Raw genomic sequence first — 26,857 nt, 5'->3', positions numbered from 1 at the left:
AAGAACAATGACTGTTATTAGTACAACTCAACACAGAAATCCAAACTCAAAATACAGTATCTCAGCTATAACTTGCAGGAACAGAAAATCAACTGGATAGCAGGACAGGTTGCCCTCATGGTCAATAATTCCTTCACATGTTTGGGGTTTCAAACTGGTGTGCAAAATTACAATGAACAGGGTTTAGAATTCAACTAGGGAAATACCAACCAACCTGAATATTATTCATTAATTTCACAAGACCTCTAGGTTCTGAAGGTTTTCAAGAGAGCAAAGGAAGTAATGATCTTGACGTATAATGACAAAAGCCTGGAAAAGTATCTTGTGGTTCAACTCCTGTGAGGCATAACCAATATAACTAGGACAAGGCATCCGTGAGTGTGACAGACCATTATGGATTCTACAACCTATTATATTAGGTTAGGATCCACTCTGGGCTTTACGAAGTACTATGTGGGCTAGGAGCATCACTTACCACTGCTTCCTTGATATTTTTAAAAAAATAACCTGCATGTTAATTCTCTTGTATGTTACTTACACTGTCATAAATAAAGATCTATACCGTGACTGTAACAGCTGTGGCAGACATTTACAGAGTGGATGCTGGCGGTGTGTCCTTTCATGTGTTTATATACTCATATGTTCACATTCTATGGGTCCATACGAAGAACATACACAGCAGCCAAGACTAACTTCACAACTACTCTTTTCATTTTAGTATAAGGTCAGCATGGGGAATAGGAAATTCTGGCAACCACTTTCTCTACTAGCAAGATTTTGGTCCTGCAGTAGCATTCATGTGGGCTATTACAGTTACAGTATTACAATGCAACATAAACTGCCTGCAAAGGAAGTGGTGTTAGTGAGCCTCCTGAACCCAGCTGATCAAGAGCCTATGACTAAAGGCACAGGGTGGTGAAGAATGTTACCTGTTCCATCATTCATTTGTCCTGTATGTGGTTGTTTGGGCTGTTGCTGTTATTGTTGTTGTTTGTTGCATGTGGGTCATATTAGGTCACATCCTGTTAAACCCTTCAGTCTAATAACACAAGCTATACTTTGTTCTTGTTACCTCCAGACAATTTTATTCACTGAAGTAAAATAAAATTGCTTGGTGGTAGCATAGGAGAAATAAAAAAAATATGTCAACTTACATAGGGGGTTAATGTGACTACTTTTGGCTCCTACATTAATACACATCTCCAAATCTGAATAAAATAATTTGCATGTCCAAGAATTATAGTACTGTAAATGTTAAAAAGGCCATTGTACCAATGATGCTAATACAGCATGGCATTACAATATGCAGGATACTGAATTTTTATCAGGTTATGAACACTGCACATTCTGAAAGATGAACACTCTACGATTAGTAATTATGCATGAATTTGGTAATTACAGCAACATACAACAAAGGGTAGGGGTGATTCAATGATGACATGATTCATGCTTATTAACCTTAAGAACATGATAACTATGGTACTGTATTTTTAATGTATATCTAAATAGCATTAATACCAACAATTAAAGGTACTGTACTAACCCTTCATCCCAAGAGATATCTATTAAGCTGAATTAAAATGTCTGGGAAATGCCAGAACAAGAAAAATGTCTTTAGGTTAAATGGGATAAGTTATTAAGAATGAATAATGTGGATTAAAAACTGTATGTGGAAAGAAAAACAAAGGAACAAACTTAACCCTTTCAGTGAAGGTATAGTACATATTTTTATTTAATTCTGGTAATACCAAACATCTGAATTCAGCTTAGTTAAAGATGTCCCCAGGTTACAGGGCTTAAGTCCTTACTTCTGTGAAATTTCTAACAACACAGAACCCATAACTGGAGAATGGGCTCTATTTAATTCCAGTAACAGAAATACAAAATTGAATTCTCAAACTGGAGGAGTTACCCTTAGCCTTTATTAGCTCCTTCAAAACAAGATGGCTAACTGAAGTTGAATTAAACTCTCCGGACACCATAAGAATTAACTGGGAAAAAAAAATCCAATTCAATGGATTAAATACAATCCATGTGTTTCCTCTTCCACTCATTTAATCCAAGATTCACTATGAATCACTTACAATGATTGATGCAATAACTGGAACTAAGTCACACAGAGTTAGGGAAACGGGCCAAGGTATCTTATTAAATGTTCAAGTAATGAGATGAAATTAACTTCTTCACTCTAATAACGCATTTCATTCTATTCTTGCTACCATTAAGAGATTTTTTATTCTGCCATTGAGTGACTTTCCAAACTAGAGTAGCTTGATATGGATTTCATGAACCCTTTCAACACAAGAGCTTCGTTAAGTTAAACAAAATTATCTGGATGCAACAAGAATAGGATAATAAGCAGGATATCAGACGGAAGGCAGTTAAGGGAAGAACTTATTACAAGCTGGAGTAGCAGTCTTTATGGGAGGGACAGGGTACGTGGCATACTGTGGGATAAAGGGTTGACACTGAGTAGGGACAGAAGTGCCTGGTGGTCTTTGTGTTGAGGTCGTCCCTCACAGCATTTACAGATGGATGATGAGAGTTAAAACACATCAGACACTGTACATTTATAACCTTCTCCTGAAATAGACCATTATCAAATCATGCAAAATTATGTTAATATGCATTATATATGGGTAAGAGTGGGAAGACTGCTGCTGTAAAATGGAACACCTGCACGATGTACACATCCAATACTGTATGGTATTTTTCTTTATGATGATTATTTAATAGCTGTTTAAACTGTGGTTATGCATAACATAGGAATTATTGTTTGTACTTACACTTGTAAGGGAGTTAATACTGTGCTATTATGGTAATTCGGTCTTACAATTTTAGTCAAGTACATTATCATTCTACTACAGTACAGCAATATTTAGCTCCCTGAATGTGCTGTCACAACCTTAAAGGAACAAACTCTTTGCCCCACTTAAGTGCTGTGGACAAGAGGGCATTCGTTTCTGATCGGCCGCGGTTGAGGAGTCAGCTGCTGCAATTTCACTGTGCGGGTAAACTTCATCCTGAATTTATTAGCATAAAGTGGCTGGTGAGCTGAAACCATCATCTCTACACCTGCAAGTGATCTCACACAGTATCCAAGTACAGTGCCTGAACACAATTCTTAACTTCCAAACGCCGGGCTATTTTTAACACAGTTGTCACCTCACTGCAGGCAACTCCTTGGAAACCACTAAAAATTGCTTATTTTCAAACCTTAATATCTCGGACAGTATAGCACTTAGGGAAACGAATCAACGACATTTTACTCCCCAACCCTTCCTCTTGTGAAAGAAACTATCCTCAGGTCTGTAGGTCATTGCGATGATGAGTAATGACATGAGGATAAGAACTAACTTTCGGCATGAGAGCAGGATGTGATAGTGCATCTGCCCACAGTGCCGACTACGGCTTTGCTCTCAATGTGATAACTTCTCCACTACTATATAAATTAGACACTGTTACATCCAAGGCATGCCTTATGGCACAATCGCTGACCCCTTTTCTAGCACCATTGGAAAGAGGCTTGGCAGGGGTGGATGATACAATTGGCTACAGGCAGCATGGACGGAATCAGACAAATAGGAACCTGATGACATCATTGTACACCTGGCAAAAGCACGGGACAGATTGACTCTCGCCTGAGTGCTATGGAGGGACTCCCTCCCTACTGTTTGGTGGCGAGATGAAATGGCGACCGGTTCAAATGGTGGCGGGAAGATACTTGCATATATAGCTGCTGCCCAGCAGCCATGAAGCACCCCAATTGTGCCGTGTATAGTCGTTACCTAGTGGTCAGGAGTTAAAAGTGAACCCGCTGCTGTGCCTCAGGCCACCCTGGGTTGGGCAGTGTGTGTGACAATCTAGGCTGCTGATACTGGTTCAGGGGGAGACAGCCTTCTCTCCTGCCCATTTTGTGTTCCCTGAACCTCCAGCGTTACCACCGATAGGTTGATGAGATCTCTTACCAGGGCATCCCATTAATGCAGCCACCAACAACTCTTATTTCCTACGAATCAGCTATTATGGCAATGTGTGCACACTTAGCATTCTAAACTGTGGTTATGGCAAGGGTGGCCACCATGCAAGGGCACATCCTACTGTGATCTGTCTAACCAACTACACTAAACTCAACAGAGCTCCTGCAAATCCTGGGATAGTTTCAAAATAAATTTTGCATGCACAGTGGAGCTGCCATTCTTGCCTTCTCAACTCTGGCTATGGTAATATGAATTCCCTTGTATACACTGTACATGCGCGTATGCAGTGGTGAAGGACTTCACCATCCTTCCTTTAAGGTGTCAACACTGACATTCTTACTGAAGAAAAATTGATGCTCTGGCTGTGCAAAACTTATGTGTTGTAATCTAAAGACAAGCAGTCATTATATTGGAGACAAAAAAGTAGGTTCACTTATCTATACAGTAACACAAATTTCATGTCCAACAAAAAACAATTAATAGAAGGAAAAAAATATATCTGAAAATTAATGTTCCAAAATTCACACCAATAAAAGAAGTATCCAAATATCCAATCTTGTATGGTGTTTTATATTTCAGGAATGTATATGGCAACAACTTCACCTTCAATTTTTACATGTAAAACACTGGATATCATTTTATCATACCAGAACATGTGACAATACCAGTCCCTGTCATACTACCTAAAAACTATTTCACTGTCACTACACCTACAAAAAAATATAGAAAACACAGCAGCTATGGCGATTAAAAATTTCATTAATTCCTATTACGAATAAAAAAGCGGGAGGGGGGGGGGTAACTGATTTTTCTGTTTGCTGTACACTAAAACAGAACATAATCAAGTTTCTCTGAACAATCAGATCAAAACACACTACATTTTATTCATCTCTATGTTGGAAGGGAGAAAGACGAAAAGGGAACAGGAAGAGAGGAAGGACAACCAAATGATCGAAGAAAGGGAAGAGGGCCAAAGGAAGGAAAATGGGGGAGGGAAGGAGGGAAGGGGGGAGGGGGGAGAGAGAGAGAGAGAGAGAAACTTTCTCAACCAAACACACACACACACACACACACACACACACACTATAATGGACTGTCCGATACCAGGTTTATGTTTTTATATACACATGGGAACCCTTTTTCCCAGTTTCAGAAGTTTAGGCACACAAAAATCTGTTGACAAAGAATATTAAATGCTAATATATTATACTCAAGTCCTGTTTATCAGTAAGTTTGAGTACCTTATTTTTTAAAGAAAAGTTTTAACATGGGTTTTCAAGAATAAGCTATGTATTTGGCTGTCATTAGAGCATGGAAATGTATATGAACTACATGTACACAGCATCAGAAAAGTCTCACAGTGGTATTGGTATGGGGTGTGGTGGTGTCTGATGTGGTTGTGTGTGGCAGGGAAGTGAGCTGTGAGTGTGCTTCACAGATCATTTACCAAAATGGGGTGGGGGGGGGGAGTTTTTTGTCTTTTTGCTGTAAATTTCCTGTAGCTTAACTGCCAATATAAGGCATCAAAATCTTTTCTAACTCCTATCCATTGTACTTTTTTGTAACTAGCACCATATTTTAATGTTAATCTGTCATGATTCAAATTCAAGATGGAAAGATGGCAATTATAGGCAAGGTTAAAGTGGACAGAGTATACAGTGTGTGTGTGTGTGTGTGTGTGTGTGTGTGTGTGTGTGTGTGTGTGTGTGTGTGATTCAAATTCAAGATGGAAAGATGGCAATTATAGGCAAGGTTAAAGTGGACAGAGTATACAGTGTGTGTGTGTGTGTGTGTGTATTTACCTATTTGTATTTACCTATTAAAAAGGAATATAAAGTTAACTATAAGAGTAAACAAGGAACAACCTGAAAATATACAATGAGATCTCTACTTTGTTAAAAATTCATACAAGGCGACTATTAAATTTTCTCCTGTGAGGTTAGCAGAGACCAAAGTGAAAATTTTAATAATGCATGAAAAAAAGTTGCAAATTGGTAATCAGCATAGCCACTTTTGCCAGAATAACAGCAAAGCAGCATCACTGTCATCATCATTACTTAAATGATGATGATGATAAATGTCTATGATAAAAGCTATGAAGAAGCACTGCTCTAAAAAAATTAATAATAAAAAAATAAAATATATGTACAAGCATTGCTCTTAGAAAAAAAAAAAAAAAAAAAAGTTATGTATAAGCACTGCTTTTACTGTCAAAGCAGAGAGAAAGTGGCCATTTGCAGTTTGCCACAAGGATGGGGGAAGTAACTCCATCTTGTGGAGTGCTTGAGAGAAGTGGGTGCATAAGAAACGAAGAGGTATTAGAAGCAGACTGACATACGCTGATATTGTGTGTGCAGTGTGTAGGGAGAGCACGTAGAGACTGTCATGCATGAAAGGATTAATCTTACTGATGAGTCTATCAGTGTGTGGGGCAGTTTTGCAATTTGCGGGACATGTTATGTGCTGGAGGAGGGGCTGGAGCCAGCTCTATGGCTAGGGTGAGAAGTAGCTGGAGGAAGTTCAGGGAGCTGTTACCTCTCTTGGCATTGAGAGGGCTCCCCCTCCATGTTAAGGGATCTATATATGGCATGTGTTAGGAATGTAATGCTGTATTGTAGTGAGACCTTGGTAGTAAAGAGGATATTCGTTGACACAAAAGAACACAAAAGCCAGTCATTAGAAGGATATGTAGTGCATCCTTGAATGCACAACCTGGAGGGGGGGTGGGGTGCAGGTTTACGAAGGAAGAGATGAGAGGAAGGATGGGGCTGGGGTGTATTGGTGGTGTGATGAGGAGGGGTAGATTGAGATGGTTTGGACAAAAGGAGAAGATGGAAGATCACAACTGGGTGCGAAAAGTGAGAAGTGCATAAGTCAGGGGTAGGGTTGCGAGAGGCAGACCAAAGATAAGGGACTGAACAGGGGTGCCAGAGATTGAGCAGCATGGAGAGCTGGCATTAAGTGACCAATGCTGATGCATGCAAGCATGTTGGAGCCTTTACAAATGATAAGAATGATACGATATTGGGTTAAACTATAAGGAAAAAAAAAATCACAGTAATAAAACTAGATCCTCTAAAAATGCAAGTGCAACCAAATTTTGCAAAAACTCTGACCCCAATGACTGACTGCTTTGTGTACAAGTTCTGTTCAATATGGTGCCTGTACATTTACCAACATCTGCGCTGAAGACCATACAATTATATCGCGCAATATTTAGAAAATATCATTATTACTGCCTATGAATTTTTACATGTCAAAATAATCTACTCACTGCCAAAACTAAATGCTTTTCCTGAAACCATTCACCATACTTCCACACTGACAAATATGAAGGTAAATACCACTTGTCACTTAATAAACATTTTACTATGTACATTATGTCTCAAGTCTTTATGGATCATGTTCATGTAAAGGTAAAATATACTCACAAGGTTTAAAAAGGAAAACTGAGTGTAGCCTAGAGATCTTTGTGAATATGTAGATTTATGAAAAATGATGATACTGTACATTGTTCTTATTGTGGCCCCAGGCTCATTTGGATATGCATGCAGTGGACTGCAGGCTGATGCTACTCTTCTGCAGATCATCATTCCCCTTTCATGGAAGAGGGAGAACTTGAGTGATGTTTGTATTATTGGGCAGTGTAGCCTTCTGTTATATTGGTGCCACCATGGGGAGGAGTCCCTCTCCAGCAGCTGTATTGTGCATTAACTGCATAAAACAAGGACCCACTGTATCAATATCCTCAGTACATTTAGTGGCACCTGACCAATCTCACACAGTTAGTAAAATGTCTCTGGTAACCTCACACAGCACTTAACAATGATTATCCAAAGATTGAACTTTTCTATACATGCACTATCAACTTCTCCATTCCCTCAAAATCTGACTTTTGACAAAATAAATGGGCCAGCCAGGTCTACAGCAAACCTCTCCAAGCTGCATTTATGCTTATATGATTTCTTTAAGCTTTAACACCAGACTTTGAAGTCTTGTCAATATTAATCTTTATCTTTTATTTGCCAATGCCAAATCCCAACTAGACAAATGTAATCTCCTGAACCCAAAATAAAATACTGCATAACAAATCTGCTGTTGTGTGATTTCTTTTGCACTTGTCTATAATTTTCATCACCTCTGACACCAGCAAATAACAACCAACAGTACCAGAGCTGTACACATCTCCCCTAACCCAAAGAAGCACCACTGTTAAGCAAGGAACGCAGCCAAAAAGAAGACAGACTCAGAAGTCCATACCGCTGATTTCTACTTCCGAACAGTTTCCAGCAACTGAAGGGAAGCAACTAAGTTGCTTCAATGCCTAATGAAACTTCCAGCCTATGGGGAATAAATAACTTTGCCATGGCCACACCTTAATATGCAGCATGGCATCATTCTAGCTCCTTTAACTTGAGTGAACATGTATTTCAAGATTACAATACGGTTCTGTATATATATGTGAATCCCAACTTAAAACTATTAGTACCAAACTGTGATTCAGTAACAAGAGCCTGTGGCAGCATACAGAGGTTCAGCCATACCCAGAGTGTGTGTATATCGCAACCACATCAGCCAGTCATGGGGTTGTGGCCACAGGTGTCAGTGTTACTACACCATCTTATGAGTATACAAGAGGAAAACATAGTCTGGATTTCCCTGTACACAACAGTGTTATTAAGCTGACTGCAGTATGTAAACTGTATACATTAATATGAATATACCATTACAGTAATGTACAGTCACTATACACCAAGTGTGCACAGCAATATAATTACAAGTTACAGAGGATACATGGCCAGTATCATAGGGCATTCAGTTGATAATTTTCCAACTCCTCCTCCTGCTTCTGAAATCCTACTTCCCACCATAATAGTGGGATACAGAATGAAACCATAGTAAATACATCAGAAGCAATCATTGCTTGAGTATTCAGTGTGTGTGCCAACATTGCAGTATTTCAGTTTCTGAGAAGACTGCACAAATGCCACTGGAAAAATTTAAGCATAAACCAACCTGTCAAAAGAACTCAATATTTATACGTGAGGTCAAGTGAGTGGACAGCAATGAGATGCCTGTCCCACCACAAATTTTGGCCAGTAAATGGGCCCAGGCTAGTGATACACCAAAGCCAGCAGGTGAATGTGACACCTGGCTGGAGATCACCATTATATACAGTATCATTTATATACAGTATATAAAGTCTTGCAAATAAAACACTGTACTTCAGTTAAGCCCTATTATTGAAGAGTACAGTCTTTCAATAAACAAGATCTTAGCCAAGTACTGTACTGTATGAAGTTATCAAACACTGAACATGTATGTCATGGCCAATGTACAGTGTACAATATTACTAATGAAGGATGCCTATGCAGGATTTTGGTCAGAAAATTATGGACCAATTATAAATCATTTATTACTTGGCATAGAAAATGTAACATGCAGAATCAAAGCAAATCTTGCTGCAAATCTACTGTAATGTCAAACTTTCAAACTACAAGATATCAAACTATGGTGCTGTGTCTGTGAGGGGTTTAATGAGTTACTCTTAATATTTCAAGCAATGGAAATCACAAACTATGCATTCCTTTCAGCCATCATGCACTTGAAAATAATGGCTGTATAATGCTAGAGATGGTGGTACTGATAAAGTACTGAGGTTTCTGTTGCAATACTAGTAGTACTGAGAATGAAGAAATTGTAGGAATATGTACTGTATTAAAGTTATGGTGGTGATACTAGTGGCATAAGAAGTAGATGAAGTTATTATTGTCTGATACAGTATTGTATGGTACATCCTTGGTGTAACATATACATATAAGATTACAATCCATGTACAGACCAGAATTTCTAAGACAGGTAACGTAAACATCTGATACCGGTTTATGAGACTCAGAAAACACTTGCAATACTTTATACTAATCTGCCCACCACAGCAGGCTTTCAATAATTGAAACGTGTTAAATTCCCAAATAATGTTTTAGTAGGTAGGCTGCCATACAGAGTTGACAGAATGTCAGTCAAAATAAATTATCAAAGTGCGGCTAATTCCCTCTTAATACTGCTTCTGATTTTTCAGATCAATTAGTTTAGTGGAGGATGTACAATACAGTACAGATACTAAAGTAATGGCAGTATTACTATAGTTGTACTGACAGTGGTTGAAATAAGTGGGAAATAGTTGTACAAGACTTATTATGGAAGTACTATTGTTACTCAGTACAGTAATGGTTGTAGATGAAGTACTGTACTGATAAAGAGGTGGTATTACTGATTACACATCCTTATAGTAAACAAAATTGGACAACCTTCACACTTGTCATGTTCCTGCCACTCAGTGAGGTTATAGTACATATTTAAATCTTATTATTTGTATGACTTCTTAATCCCAGTCAAGCACAGTGACACTAGAGAATAACAGGCCATACAAATCAAGAGTTAACAATGACTACATGTGCTCAGTGAATGCCCGAAGCACCACAGTGGTAGAAAATGTCCACTCTCTGTTTAAAATAGGGTCTTGCATTATTAGCCATGATTCAAAAACAAATTTATGGTCAATTTCCTGTTATAATTATAATCTGTTATTGTAGGAAGAACAAGGAAAGGATGGTAAAGCATTTCTCCTTATCTCTTGTTCATCCTCCAGAAACAAACTACCAAGTTATGACAGGGATCTGTAAATTTGTTTGTGAACTTTAGGCCAGGCAGCTAAATCACAAGGGTGGCTAATGGTACGTCAGTATTTGAAACTAGGACAAAGTGTGCCACTCTTTTTTTGCTTACGTCATGGAAAAGGCAACCCTCTTCTGAACCGCTGATTGTTGCATTCTGTTTGGGTCTCTGGCGGGGAACAACCAATCAGAGCCAAGCGTTACTCGAGGAAAGGAGACTTGCTAAAAGGGTCATTTCTCTAGGTGGTAAATACATAAATATACTGGATAAATAGAATAAATGTGCTGTATATAGTCTACCTTAATATAAATACAGATATAATTAAGTATAGTGTACTGTATATAACTATGTGGAATGACTATACAGTATACCTTAAACAAACACAAATCTAGGGTACTGTGTAAAATATTGTATGCAGAGATACTGCACTCGGAAACTAAATTGTGCGTTTATTATCCCTACACACACAAAAAAAAAAAAAAAAAAAAAAAAAAAAAAATCAGTAGAACATTCCAAAATTGCATGTACATTAAAGGACTGTTCAAATTAATGGTGCAACTGTATGACGTGTGTTATGTCTGCTTTAAACATGAAAATCAAAACAGTGAAGACTCATTCATCAAAATTTATCCCCCACTGCACATTTAAACAATCTTTAAAATACATTAATAAAAAATTGTGAGAAAAATCTCCAAGATTCCATAATACCCTACCCTTGAAAATATAATGAAGAATCAGCAAATGAAGGAACAGAATGCCAAAAACACATTTCACACAAAGCACAGCAATTAAGGCCCCTTCAAAATATTATATATGAAGTACTATTTTTTTCATTAACTCAGTAAAATAAAAAATAACTGAATTCTTCCCATATATGATGATGCCAGAATTTAATACCACAGCATAATATTGAAATGACTACACAATAATAATTAATAATATGCCATCACTGAGTCTTCAAATACTAGTGCATATATTTAGGATGTTGTCTTGTGTGTGCTGTAAACTTCTGGAATGTTCACATAAATACTATTAAAATTTCCTATCATGTTCATGCTAACTTTCTTGATTTCCTCCCTAATTCAAGCTCATCTACTCCAGTTCATGTTTTTCTACCAATTCCAGGTGTTTAAATATCTCCACACAATGTTATGTTTATCAGCATCGATGGGATTCACTCCAACATTTGCTTCTTTCACACATCTTCCTTTCTACACAATAATATATCTGAAATCTCTACTATAATCCCATTGCCATAACACTTTCTGTAACACTTCATATAAAAAGAGAGTTATCTATTCAAATTCTTGCCAAACATTCAACACATCTGTATTTACTGAAGAAACTGATACTATAGACTTCAGTATTCTTATAACTGCCATCACAAACATAACCTTGTAATCAAATCAACCACTTCTTGTACTTCATCCATACATGCAGTTGCTATGGAACCTAACTCCTTCCATACACTAGGTCTCTTCATAAAATCCTACAGTACTCAACAAAATGACTTTCAAATCCAACCCTGTACATCTTTTTATCCTACTCATACATTCATAAACTATAAATATCAAACATCAGTCTCACTATGATAAAGTACTGTAAAGGATTTCATATTTGCAAAAATAAATTCTGTTTTACAAATCTCATTTCCTGCCAATTTTCTGTGTCTCTCCAACCAAAATTTTCATAAATTCTATCAACTGCTACTACTGTACCAATACTCACTCAGTGACTCTCACTCAAGCTTTTAAAACCCAAGTCCTACCTAATTAAGGCTTATACACCCAAATTCATTTCAAAATAAGGTAAACTCAGAGTCATACCAAAACTGTCATATTTTGTATGTCAACCCATGGGAATCACTTTTATCTGTTCAATGACTTTGCCAAATATTTTCTGGCAAAAGCACTAACAATTTAAGTACAGTATTACCAATCCAACTACATGCCAAAATTTATGTCATACTCATTTCAGCGCATTAAGTGTTCAATTATTTCAATCAACATCCTGCCAAAGCCCCCTTCATGAAGCAATATTAATTGCTACCAAAACCACTGACAATAAATGCAGTACCAAACGTTGGTTATCAAATCCCTACAAAAATGTATGATTCTCTATGACTATTGGCAGGACTGGATTAACAAGACACAATGGGCACTGTGTCTAGACCCTATAAAAGTTTTAAGGGTCAACAAAACTTGGAAATACTGTACTGGTATATATTTTCACTGTGGCATGATCTACAAAGCTTTATAGGCCTAGTTATTAGCCTTCCAGCTTATATCAACTACATAAGTATCAGGTTATTCACAGGGGGCAAAATGCATACAGCTGGCACATTACAGTAATTGCAAATTTTTAGACCTATGATTTAAATTGTGCCCAGGACCTATGTAGTCATCATTATGGCATGTGTACTACTGCAGAGATAAGCTCTGTATTTATTCAATGACTTTCGCAAATAACTCCAAGAAAGTCAATCCTAGTTACCACCTAAACTTCAAATTCCTACCAAAATATACATCTGTCTACATATACAGTACTTACAAATGCTGTTTACATATACGGTACTTACAAATGCTTCAAATCCCTACCATAACCATAAAACACTATGTCTACATCTAACAGTACTTTGATACACATCCTATGGACTTTCACACATAACCACTAATTTAAGAAGCATTGACAGCATTCTTTTTTACCCAATTCCCACCAAACTCTTCAAATTCCAACCAAACTGCAACCAAAATTTATGTCTGTCTAGGTCTACTGGTACTCACATCAGTATCTGCTTCACTACATTCAACCAAATTCCTACTAAAATCACCAAACACATGCATCTATGCCAACTACTGGTACTCGTTCCACTAATCCCTTGACCACATCCAAATTCCTACCCCGGTCTAGGTGTGTCTAGGTCTACTGGTACTCACTTCAGTATTCGTTTGACCGCGGGCGCATCATCGTCGGTGCTGGAACGCGTGTCCGGTGCTGCTAGGTGTTCCAACTCCAACGTGTCTGTGTCCCTTGGGGGTGAGAGTGACACACTGAGCCAGGCAGTGACAGGGAGAGAAAGAGAAAGGAAGAGAGTGGGAGAGAGAAAGGAGGAGAGTGGGAGAGAGAAAGAAGGAGAGTAGGAAACAGGAAGAGCTGAGTGAAAGAATGGGAAAAAAGTGAAGGGAATACATGATGGGGAGACAAACAGTAAAAGAGAAAACGGGTGCAAGGGTTTTGAGACATGAAGGACATAAAGTGAAGGGGAAGTAACAAATACACAGAAAGATGAGATACAAGGATTGAGAGAGAGAGAGAGAGAGAGAGAGAGAGAGAGAGAGAGAGAGAGAGAGAGCAACAGGAGGAAAGGCATAAAATTATCCTGACAGAAGAGGAAACAAAAAAGGAAATCAAGTACAAGAGCAATGGAAGAAAACTAAATTTAAAAAAATAAATAAATACATTACATTAAGAAAAAATTATAAAGTTGAAGACTCAAATCAGATAATATTACTGACCTTCATACAAGAAATTCTAAAGAGTTAGTGAGTACAGGTTAGAAATATAGACTTGAAAGAAAAGGAGCAAAATATAAGAGATTTCAATGGGGACCAATTTTCATACACGTATCTTATGCCTTCATTATTCTAACAGTGCACTGTCAGGCAGGAACTATGTCTAAATCTAATGCATGCCTTACATTATATCAACTGGCGCAAAATGCCTCATACTGTACCAAACTTCTACGCACTGGTCAATGCATCTATAACTAACACATGCAGTGATTTAAAACCCGTAAGTGGGGCATTAAAGCTGCAGATGGTCTTGTTCTTCCGCAGTCATGGTTTTTTAGATAGGCGGCAAGTCCGTTGCTTGCAACTTGATTTTTTAGGCAGTATAATAAAACCATAATTAGTTTTGGGTTGCATGTAGTAAATTTAGCATGACAAAATAATTATAATAATTAAAATAATAATTAATAACAATAATGTAAGTGATTTGTACTTTTTATCTTTGGAAATTTTGTCATTATAACTGTTAATACTCATTAACCATTTTAGAAATTTTGATTAAAAAAAAAAAAAAAAAAAAAAAAACATTAGTGCTGAGGTCGGCTTTTAGTGCTTTACAACAACAAACATTTTGTACAGCAGTGAACAGCAAATTTAATCTTTTCTTTTGGAATAACAATAACTTCAGTTAATTTTACACTCTGTGTACAATGACAGAAACAGTGAAATTGTTCACTAATGGCACAGTTAATGTACATATTGTATGTGCAGTCAGGTCTCTAATAATGAATAACGGTAGCTGACAGTTTGAGTCTGAACTGTAACTCAATAACAGTGGCAAGTTTTATATCAGAAACTTCTGAAGAACATGTTACAACAATGCTTCATTCTTTAATGCATATAAAATTGACCCCCTAAGAGTAAACTGACCAGAGTAAGATCCAGAGAGCAATGGCTGTATAAGGGGGAACATTATAGTAGCCAGATTTTGAAAGAGAGCCAGATTTTGGAGTTTGAGTGAAAATGAAGTGTGAGAAAAACTGCAAGTCCTCAATGTGTCTTCTTCCGGTCTCTTCCTCAGAGACTCTGGAGAGTTTTTCCCGGAGAACATGCCACCTCTCCTTCTGCCGTTTTCTGAAGGCTTGTTTTGTTTAGCTTGACGGATACCTTGTGTGAATTAATTACTGGTTGAAGTTAATGTGCAATCCAAAGATTGCATTAAACAATGCTTTGCAGTTCTGTTGTCTTGAAGCCAGAAGCACTGTAGCCCAAATGGCTCTAGACATTAAATCTTCCCCTCCTTTTCCAGAGGAAGAAGAGGGGGGATTGTCTACCCTCTACACACAATGCACTATTTCTACCAGTGTTGGAAAGTATAATGCTCTCTACACACTTCACTAAATACAAAACACACAAACACACATACACACACACAAAGCTATCAACCTTCGCTTTGTGATATGGATCGTCTTCATCAAACCCATTTCTTAATACAGTAATGTAAAATATTTCCAAGAATGTTAAAAGACAGGATTCTTCAAACCCAACAAGAAACACCGCCTCTGAAAATGCAAACATAAAAGAGTGTTGTCTCTTGTCAAGTTTACCAAATATTTAGTGTTGTTTAAAATATTCATCAAAAACTTTTGATATAGAAGAGGTTACGTAAAATAAGGACTCTCACTATGCAGAACAAATAATATTAATTAAATTATGAAGTATGAGCCCAAAATGGATTTTTTTTTTTTCTTTTAATGAAGTATGAAAACCTCAAATGGAATAATATATATTTCTCTTGTCACATTTTTTACTAAATATTAAAAATTTGGTGTTCTGCTTTTCTGAATTTGTATTCTTATTGAAAATAAGATACAGTACCCTGGTGGTTTCTCAGTCCTGTATACAATATCTTCAAACTTATTATTCTGACGCCATACACATTTTCCCTCCCACCCCCCTCTCCAGCCAGTCCAAACAATTCTCAGCGTGCAATGCTAAGAGTTGCATATAACTTTGCTATTCAGCAGGTTAGCATCAAAACAAAGAGCAGAAAATGGTACAAAAAAGAAAAAGATATACGGCGTGCATTTTCTACCTGTCCTGTCAATTTCAATACCAGTAGCATAAAAACAATGTCAATAAAAGAAAAAAAACTGGTAAACTTGCGTGCGATATCTACATCCCACCAACCCATGGTCAGGATACTCAACTAACAGCCATATATCAGATGGCATATGAGGCTCTGTAGCACCTCTGCCATGGAGATTTATTTTCCATATTACACCTTAATATTCTGTATGTTACTTACAGCTTTCTGACATCAACATAACTTGCACCAGTAACATACAGCAGGATACTGAGGCTTAATGTGCAGAATAAATCACTTAGAAAGACATGCTATAAAATCCCCACAGTCACTTAAAATATGACATTAAGTCCTCAGTCTCCAATGCAGAGGGCTGTGACTAAACTCAAAATTTTGTCTAAGCTAATAATAATGCTTATTATTATCATTGCATGTTGCTGTCAAAATACATAAATAATATTTGTGGCTGCAAAATATACAAAATAAAAGATGTAAACAATATGTTTCTATCAGCACAAAGCAAAGTATCTCTCAGGCAGTGTTCTCAGCTGGGCAAAGGAGATATGAGCTGGGTGGGTCAAATGTCCAGTATTTAAGTTCCCTGTCCCTGGCTTTTCCTGTTTGCCAGTTTGTTCAGACCATCATACTGCTGACAGAAATTGGACAACAGTCATCACTGAACCAGAGCTGCTGAATTAGAGCTGTTGCACTTTAAGTGTTCTGTGGCTCGCACAACAATGACTATATTCTTAAACAGTAACTTTTTTTTTTTTTTTTTTTTTTTTTTTTTTTAATAAGTACAAAGGCATTCCCTCCCCCTCTGCCATTTCTGCAAATATTTTAGCCAAGATAACTACTTCATATTGACTTCTGGCCAAAAAACTCTTTTGAGTTTGCAGAGTCAAGATGGAGTCAGGTCAAAGTGATGGAGTCAAAGTAAAAAAGTTTTAAGGTAACGACAGCTACACAGGTATCTTGACTTTCACTGACTGCCACTTAAATTTTGAATATGGCTTTCAGTTTGTAACCAAGTCTTAAGTCATCAGATCAGTACAGTTAACTACTGTCCAATTTTCTTGCACTTTTGCAGATTTCATGCAACAGACCAGTAAACACTGGTATTAAAGTTTTAACAAGACCATCTCCAAAACTCAAGGGCAAGTTAGGAGGTAAAGTCAAGATGAACCTGACCCCTAAATCACAAGTTCAATGATAGTTGGGAATTTAGCTGACAAGTTTGGTGAATGTTTTCAAATCTCTATTTACTCTGTGGTCTCTCGACAATTATTTTAGGTACCTTCTATTCTCCCCTTCCTAACCTTTTCATTGCTCAAGGTTCTCTTATGTACATTATTTTGGTTAACACTGACTAACTTAAACTGACTGGACACCACGTGTAAAATATAAAATGTTAATTATATAACTTTTAAACAGGCCCACTTGCCTAGTCTATCGTGACTGGTGCCTCACTGTTTTACAGGGTGAAATGGGTCCATAATGGTTTTAGTACAAATAATCTTGACACCCAGTTTTTACTATCAAAAGGGGCATTATTATTTTTATTATTATTATTATTAAGCTGCACCTCCTAACCCTGCTCTAGGGTGGGAAAGGAGGTCCAGATGATGATGATGATTATTATTTTTCACATCAACTTCTAAGGGGTGCATGACCTTGTAGTTCTGGGTTGAATGCACCACACAAAGGGCTCCCTACCACACAAAGGGCTCCCTACATGACATGTTCATCTTGCTTTATGAACTGCATTTTGTAAGGTGTAAGGCACTTCAGTGAGAAAACATATGCTTAAAGGGTACAAGAATTTAAAGAGTACAGATGTTTAGGGTACATGTGCTAAAATAGTACAGGTCTTTTAACAGCTCTTATTTTCACAGGGTTACAGCTAGGCCTCCACCTCTATCCACCCTTCCCTCTCTTCCCTCAAAACTGGACGTTGGACCCACAACCAGCATGGTGTAAAATTACTAGCAATTTGGTTCTTACGGTCTCCGGGGATTATATGTGTCCTGTTCCAGTGTTTCCATGTACCTACAGGGGGAGAATTTGATGAGGTCAGCTGATGTGGGAGGTGTTGGAGCAAATGACTGAAGAAGAGATGACTGTGAGGAATAAATCTACACTGGAGACAATAGTAAACTATGATAGCACAACTTCCACTGCAGTGGTGCCTCTGTCACCTGCCACTGTGATTCTGTTCTAATCTGGCCTAATATTGCCATCTCTCAAACTTGAATACCGAGCTGTGACAATACATTAATACCAGATATATGGTACTGATTACAAAGATGTGAAATGGATGTAGAACTGCAGCATTCTCTTTTCTGTCACTGAGCTAAGTCAAAAGCAAAACAATGAAAAACTGGGTCAAGTTAAGGTGAGTGGACTAGCGTGAAGGACATCCAAAAGAGTACAGTGTTTACAACAGTTTGGTGGGTAACAGGTTCACACAATGACAAAAGCTGCACTTACTGCTTCCTATACAGTCTATATAAGTGTCTGGGAATGTAATGTGACAGTGAAATGTATTTAGGAAAACACATTCCTGAGAGGTGATGAATGAAAGTGTGAATGTACGGCATATGTGGCCACCAAAGCAATGTGAAGTGAAGGTGTGAAGGAAAGACAGGGATTTGTACACACACATGGAAGTCAGAGTGATCAGTGATAATGATTGAATAAATCTACACATACAGGAGGAAGAAACCATGAAAATATGGTGACATGAGTGAGTGCTAGTGAAACAAGACTGACCTGAACTGTAAACATAAGAATTGCTGGATGGGTTAGGGGAAAGGGGGGGGGGGCAGATATTTTACTGTTTGTTTGGCAATTCTGAGACTAAAAGTTTACTCTGATGTCATACTAAAGTCTGCTCTACTTTCCTTCCTGTACAAACAAGCATTTATGTTAACTGATACAGTACTAGGATGGTGGTGATGACACTGACAACAGGGATGAAGAGGAAAAGTGGTAATTTGTGATACATACAAGAATTTAATTAAAATAAAAAGTTCTGGGTTGGGGAATTATTTAATTGATATGGTGATGATAATGAAGATAATGATAATCACAATGTCAATGACAATGACGATCATGGCAAACGTGAAGCAGAACTGAACTACGGTATTATGCTCCATTAGCATGTTAATATATTTAGCATAATTATTTTTTTTCCTACTTTGCTATTTAACAGGATTAATATATTTTAACAGAAGGTTAGGTGGTATTTGGGGACGCTCACCATCCACTCACTCGATGTAGTGCTGCTTTCGAGTGTCTGCCCTTTCCTCTCCTCCATCCTTCTGTCCTTCCATCCTCTTCTGTTTTTCTTTCCTTAGTCTTTCCTTGTCCTTCTGCCTACGGGTGACTTTACACTCCCTCTTCTGTCTTTCTTTCCTTCATTCTTTCCTCTTCCTTCTGCCTGTGGGTAGCTCTACATTGAGTGACAAGCCAAATGGTTTCCTGTACACCAGGAAACCATTTACTATGCTGGGTGGTAACCATATAACCAAATTTTGGCGCCTGGTGGTTCAGTGGGTAATTATTGCACTCCAATCAGATGGAGCCGGTGAAGGTTTATATCCATGGAACGGTTGGGGTTTATTGCTCACGTAATGTCATTCAGGGATGAGTGAGGCTGGTCATTCTCATCTTAAATGTCAGGACCAACTGCCTAGCCCCAGACTCGTACACTCCTCATGGGGGAATGTAGCACTGGATGATGGATGGATGGATGAACAGAAGGTTACTGAACAACCAAGTGATGAGCAAATGGAGGTGATGTTAGTTTATGACAGGCACTGATGACAGCTCGTTTTTGTTCTCTTCTTTCCCATTCCTGGATGTAACCAGCCTAAAACGATAAATGAAACTGATACAGGTTGATGATTACATCCCAGCAATATTGTGTGCTATATAAGCATTGCGTCAGACAGTGCTAGTTAGGGTTTTGAGTGTACAGGTACTGTGCTGGCCTACTGAAGACGGGCCATACTCTCACCATCACAGAAGGCTCCCCTGCACAAGTGCCTCAACAGCTTATTTTTTCATCTATCTATCTATCTATCTATTGCCAGACGCCTCAATCCCGTTTGGGGTGGCCACAAACAAATCGCCTCCAAGTCGCCCTGTCCCCCGCCATTTCACTCCCCTGCTCCCAACTCACCCCCCCCCTCTCTCATATACCTCTCCACCCCATCCCTCCATCTCATCCTCAGCCTCCCCCTCCCTCTTCCCCCCTCCACCTCACTCACATACACTCTCTTCGTCAGTCTTTCACCCTCCATCCTCTCCACATGGCCAAACCACCTCAGTGTGTTCCTCATAACGCTTCCTATCACATCCACATCCACACCACAACGCTCCTTTATATCCTCATTCGTCAGCCTGTCTCTCCACGTGACTCCACAGGCTCCTCTTAAATAACTCATTTCCACTGCTCTCACTCTTAACTTGTGCCCTTCCAACAATGTCCAAGCTTCACTTCCATACGTTAGAGTTGGTATCACAATACTGTCATGTAGTAACTTTTTCACTTCCATGCTCACTTCCCTGTTTCTTATCACTGCTTTCAAAGAACCAGCAACCTTTCTTCCCTGCTGTACCCTTTCAAGCACTTCACCCTCCAAACCTCCATCCTTACTCATCACACTACCCAAGTACTTAAACGTACTCTATCTATCTATCTATCTATAGCCCGACGCCCTAATCCCGCAAAGGGTGGCCGCAGACAAAACGCCTCCAAGTCACTCTGTCACCCACCATTTGACTCCCCTCCCCCCAACTCATCCCCCCCTCCTTCATATACCTCTCAACTCCATCCCTCCACCTCATCCTCGATCTACCCCTCCCTCTCCCTCCCTCCACCTCACCTACATACACCCTCTTAGTCAGTCTTTCATTCTCCATTCTCTCCACATGTCCAAACCACCTCAGTGTATTTCTCCTAATCTTTTCAACCACATCCACATCTACCCAACAACGTTCCTTCACTTCTTCATTCGTCAACCTGTCCCTCCACGTCACTCCACATGCTCCTCTCAAGTAACTCATTTCCACTGCTCTCACTTGCAGCTTTTTTGTAAGTGATTCAACACTAGAGGTATAAATAACACATGACAATAACTATTTACCCCATCAGTATGTTATCTCATATTCTAACTCTTGTTACCATCAAATAATTCTATTCAGCCTTCAGAAGACCTTTCAAAGTGATGCATTTGTATCAAACCCCTTCACTACCAAGTACTGGGTATGCTGTAGGAAATTTGATTTAAAAAAAAAAAAAAATCACCATTCTGAAAAACTTCTAGTACCTGGTATTGCCTCCTACATAATATACAGAGCTAATGATGGCACAGTCTGCAGCCCACAGTATGATCAGCAACTGTAAGACACCATGTGGCGTGCTATAGCCATATGATCTGCCTTGGTTACTACTAAGATGTGTGAGGGTGGGTCAACATTGGTGTCAAAATGAATATCTATGGAAGAAGTGCCAGGGAGCCTCCTAACCCAATAAAAATATAGCCCAATCAAGCATACAACTGGGTGCATAAATGATAATGCAGTGATGCATACTGCATTGCTTACTTTAATCATGCCAATTCTCTACTACTGTACATCTAACCCAAATTTACTACAATTCACTACCTGTACATTTTCTAAAATATATTAACATCTTTCAAGTGCTTCATATCAGTGCTAGGACTATTTTATACAAATTTTTCTGAACATTAGACCCATTTTTAAAACTTTTTTATTTTTCAGACAGTAAAAAAATGAAGGTATCTAACGTATTCTCAGCTGCCGTATTTCACTGTGAAAAATTCCACACTAACTCTTCACATAAATCAAGTTGCATTTATTGATCTGCTGCCTGTATTAATTCTATTAAAAAAAAATAATAAATGCTCTTCTTCGGTTTTATGGCAATCCAAAACCAGTTCTTCTAAACTGAGGCAAATATTTACAATTCTGCTACCTCAAATATTTCTATACAGGCAAACTTTCAAAAATGCTCTGCTTCACCTGCGGGATATTAAAAATAAACCCACACCAATTCTTCACTACTGCCTGAACAACACCTAACTATTGCTTAGCTCTAGTATTTGCGTACATTTTATGCCTATTCTTCATTAAATCTGGCCAATACTGCACTTAAAATTATATGTACTGTAATTCTACCATCTTTTAGAAATACTAAGTGCTGTATTTGATTACCTAGCAAATATATGATATACTTAAAAAGTGCACAGTTTACTCTTTTATGTTATGTTCAGCTTCAAAAACTACACAGTATACTTCAGTTTTGGGAACTGTTCAACTTTCTTCCTACATTTTGTTCCATTCACTGTATTCAATTTAACCTTTTTAACAGTTTAAACTCTAGTGTCAACTACGCGTACCAATCTACATTAAGAACTTTCTAGCCTTCTATTTAAAAATTTTCCTTGATTTCCTTATAGCGTATTCTTTACCTACTACAAATTATTTGTATGAATTTCTAGCTTTCTAATTTGTATTCCTTAATATTCTTTACTTTCTATTCTTACTATTATTATTCTATTACTTACTACGCCTATGAATACAGATTCCTTGATCTCACTTACCAACTGACAACAAAAGTTTGAATACCAACCCAGTGGTTTAGTCAGCAGGGCACAGAAAGAAAGAAATACTGCTGAATAGTTTTTTGTTACTGTGTATCGTAATTCACTCCACCATGACCTGACTTACTGGAAAAGTAATCCCCACATTCTAAAACTGCTGACTGTGAATATAAAACAGCCTCAGCCCAATTTAGGCCATCTTTAGGTGTAAATTAAGATTGAACAATTGCTTTCTATCTCTTGTGATACCCGAAGAAACCAAGTTTGGCCATAATTGCTGTATTCTAATCATACCCATAATTTCAGCAGGTGAGTATAATTTTTTTCTCTGTCAGTATTGTGTTCAACTGAATTTCCACATGGTGAAATGGAATGTAAATCAAAAGACTAAAAGGAATGATACTGTCCACACTGTTATATGGGTGTGGGACACTGGTGAAGAAAGTAAGTACAGTACCGAGAGGAATCAGTAGAAATGGATCTGTCGGTCAATGTGTGAGTTGCTTAAAATGGAAATAGTGATAAACGTAAAATATATATATATATATATATATATATATATATATATATGGTGATGAAATCTATTATCAAAAGGTAAACAACCAAGTACCTTAATGCTAAGGATATGAATAGAGCTACAAAACAATTATGGATATGAAGTGCTAAAAAAAGAGGATACAGCATGTGAATCTGAGGATGATCAGAAGCACTGAGGGCCAAGAAGATGACTGGATGTTGTAAAAGAACGTGACTAAGCTTGGAGGCTGAGGAAATAAAAACCTGACAAAGGATAAAACTGGATGGATGAAACATAATTTGTATGGATATGCATATGATAATGGTGGCACCCCTCTTTTAATCTGGCAGGGTTTGTTAATACACATCAGTTATATACAGAACACAGTCAGTGTGGAAAGGTTATGCCTGTGGGGTGGAACAGAGAATTCTGATGAATGAATGGAAGTGTAATCCATTTCGCTGAGCCCTCCGCTGACAGGTCTCCTACTTCTGTGTTCTTCTCCTGTTTCTGTATCCTACCCAACCCATTTCATTGTGGGAGAAAGAAGGTTTAAAAGCATAATATGCTAACAATTAATCTCAACGTCACAGTGTATGACGGAAGAGTGCAACACGTGATAACTGACTTAGGAATGCCAGGAGTTAATGAAAATATAACTTCCTGTGAGGACATTTGTGTAGGAAGAGGGCTGGCCATCATAAATATTTCCTTGAACTACAAAATGCTAATCCTAAAAGCTCACTATGCTGACTGCTGTCTCGTGAAATGCATGCCAAACATCATATGGTCATTTCTACGATAATTTTGAGTGACAGATCCAGAAGATGACCCCACACTCCAACTGTCTACCTTTATGGAGCTACAAATACTGATGACCTTGTGTATTAATTTTGGGCCCATTTTCACTGTAATTGCAGCTTGAGAAGGCTGAGTGTTGGACCTTATGTAGATAGAGCAATTATCAATTATCCCCCAAAGTTTATCCCCCCAACAACCTTAAGTTTGGAACAGTTTTCATGGGTCACCCTATATGAAGTTTGAAAATATCTGTATCCTTGAACAAGCCTTCAGTATTTAGCACACACATACATTAATAATGGCTGGATTAGTTAACGGTGAAAGCACAATGATTAGCAACACTCCAGTTAGCTCATTCATTAATCCCTTTCAGTCTGATGATGTCTTTTTGTCTTATTCTTGCTGCTGCCATACAATTACATTCAGCTTAGGAAGGATCCTCACTGTGAAGGGGTTATTTAAGGCTACGCTCAATCTCCCCAATTTAAGGAATCTCTCCCAAGCTTAATAAAAAAATCTGGAAACAACAAAAGTTAAATAAAGATGCCACCATACTGAAGGGGTTTAGCAACACATCTCTAGTTAACCCTTTCACTTGTCAAATGTAATTCAGGTCAATACAGTATTACACAATTTTGCTCAACTGAGGAAAATGCGGGAGTCAAAAGATGAAAGAATTATCTCAAATTTCGATACTGCTGCTATGGACACATTCCAATACATCATGCAGGCCAACACAGATGACTTTTCTAGGAAAAATGCTAGCAGTCAAAGGGTTAAACACTATCATGACCAAACAGTGTTACAATCATCAGCCATTAGAAGCACAACAGTCATTAGTTAACACACTGATATTTGCTAATTAGAGGCCACATTTCCTTATATATCAGCTAACAAAGGCATTAAGGTGTCATTATACCTGTAACTGTATCATAGCTTTTTAAAACCTAAACCCTGATATGGGAAAGTATTCTCATCAGCATGAAATGCTTCCTAGCATCTATTCCATACTGATTTATTTTGCATATTAAAACATTCTCTTGTATATGTTTTTTTTTCATACAGAGATAGTTTGCAAATACAGCATTTAAGACAATATTACAATGCCACAAACAAAAACAAATAGCTAAGGAGAAGGTGCTAGGATCCTGCTAAACCCACAGGAAAAAAGATTATTTAATGAAGTTATGTTCATATACTGACAAGCTGCCTGAAAAAGAACAAAACAAGCATTATACTGAAGCCTTACCTTCAGTAACACATTCATACATTACAAGGACTATAATTTTATCATCACCCTAATCTTAAAATTTCTCCCGAGTGCTTTGATCCATATTATTTTATTCAGCGGAGGAGAGACTTATCAAACTTGTGGGGTTAGATGGGTTAGATATAGCCTTCAATATGAATTAAATAATCTAATGTAGCACAGATTAAAAAAAATGAGATGTTAACAGAAAATACACTGATCACACATAAGTACTTTTTTTTTTTCCTTGCTTACATAAACTCAAAACCTTACTTAATGGACCCAATATTCCTGAATGAAATTGCCATCACTGTGATATTCCACCCATAAACATAAGCTACCACTGTTTTAAGACTGTTTATTAAGGCTTAGTTTCAATATATCTAATAGGCCCAGATTCACTTGCAAAACTTCCAATCACTTGCCTCTCATCACTGAAATTTGTAATCATAGGAAGGACATGGAAAGAAGCGAGCAAAATGTTTCTTTGTCATTAGTTCTTCCTACAAAAGCAAATCCTGGATATGATAAGGAATTAATTGTACATCTGTTTGTGAAACTTCATCCAGCTCTATTTAATGCCTACCTTGCTGTCCCTCTACTCCCTCGTATATGACCTGGGAAATTTTCAAGGCACTCTACAAAGATACTTATGACTATTCCATCCAAATGTTCCTACTTCCAAACATCAACAAATCTTCTTTCAACAACAACATTAATGCCTTACCTCACAGCCGCCCTACCTCTCCTAAAAATGAGACTGCTATGTAGTTACAATTAATTAATGCTGCAAACTACAAAGTCTTACCAAATCTTTTCAAATAACCAACATATTTCAGATGTTTACAAATCTTCCTTCATCATTACCAATACCTCTATTCTTTACTAGATATAAAACCATCATGAAGTTATGAGTACAGCCACAACCCACAATGATTATACAGTTATTTCAACCAATCATTTACACTTTTCCCACTGCTTTTACCTGCATTATCTCAAAACCTCATGTCCTTGTTCCTTTACGTATGCTGAATATAAAAGTCCTGAATTACTTACAAATCACATCAACAAACTGCCACAGTTTCTAACAGTTTACAAATCCTCTTAAACCATCACTGCCTCAAAGACCTTACCTTGCATCCCCTCTGCTCTCCTGAATATGACACTGTCAAGAAATTATGATTACAAAAAACTGCAAAAATAAGATCATCCCAATTAGATGCCCATATTTCTCAATGACATCTCTATCTTCCTTTTAACTGCATCACTTTACGACCTTACCTCATCACCCCTTTACTCCTAGACACTAAACTCTAGCAATTATTGGTCACAAATACTTTTCAATTGTTCTAACAAATCTCACGTCTTTACCAATCACTTATGGCTCCTTCTCTATCAACATAATCTA

The 26,857-nt window shown here is 37.7% G+C and overlaps 1 protein-coding gene across 1 annotated transcript in view; it reads right to left on the bottom strand.

Annotated features, from left to right (window-relative positions):
* The window catches only part of LOC145404049 (uncharacterized), a 191,575-nt gene that overhangs the window by 36,379 nt on the left and 128,339 nt on the right, over window positions 1-26,857 (bottom strand). Inside the window, exons 16-18 of the mRNA XM_080275654.1 lie at window positions 18,255-18,299; window positions 13,592-13,684; window positions 10,767-10,823 (exon numbers count right to left, since the gene is read on the bottom strand). Coding sequence (XP_080131780.1) covers window positions 10,767-10,823; window positions 13,592-13,684; window positions 18,255-18,299 — 195 coding nt within the window. The remainder of the gene's footprint in view (window positions 1-10,766; window positions 10,824-13,591; window positions 13,685-18,254; window positions 18,300-26,857) is intronic.

The sequence above is a fragment of the Coenobita brevimanus genome, chromosome 62, assembly GCF_032717465.1.
Source record: "Coenobita brevimanus isolate Jiangsu-jjx chromosome 62, ASM3271746v2, whole genome shotgun sequence".
Lineage (NCBI taxonomy): Eukaryota > Metazoa > Arthropoda > Malacostraca > Decapoda > Coenobitidae > Coenobita > Coenobita brevimanus.
Note: the sequence above shows the minus strand (reverse complement) of the source record. Positions and strands in the feature narration are given on the sequence as shown.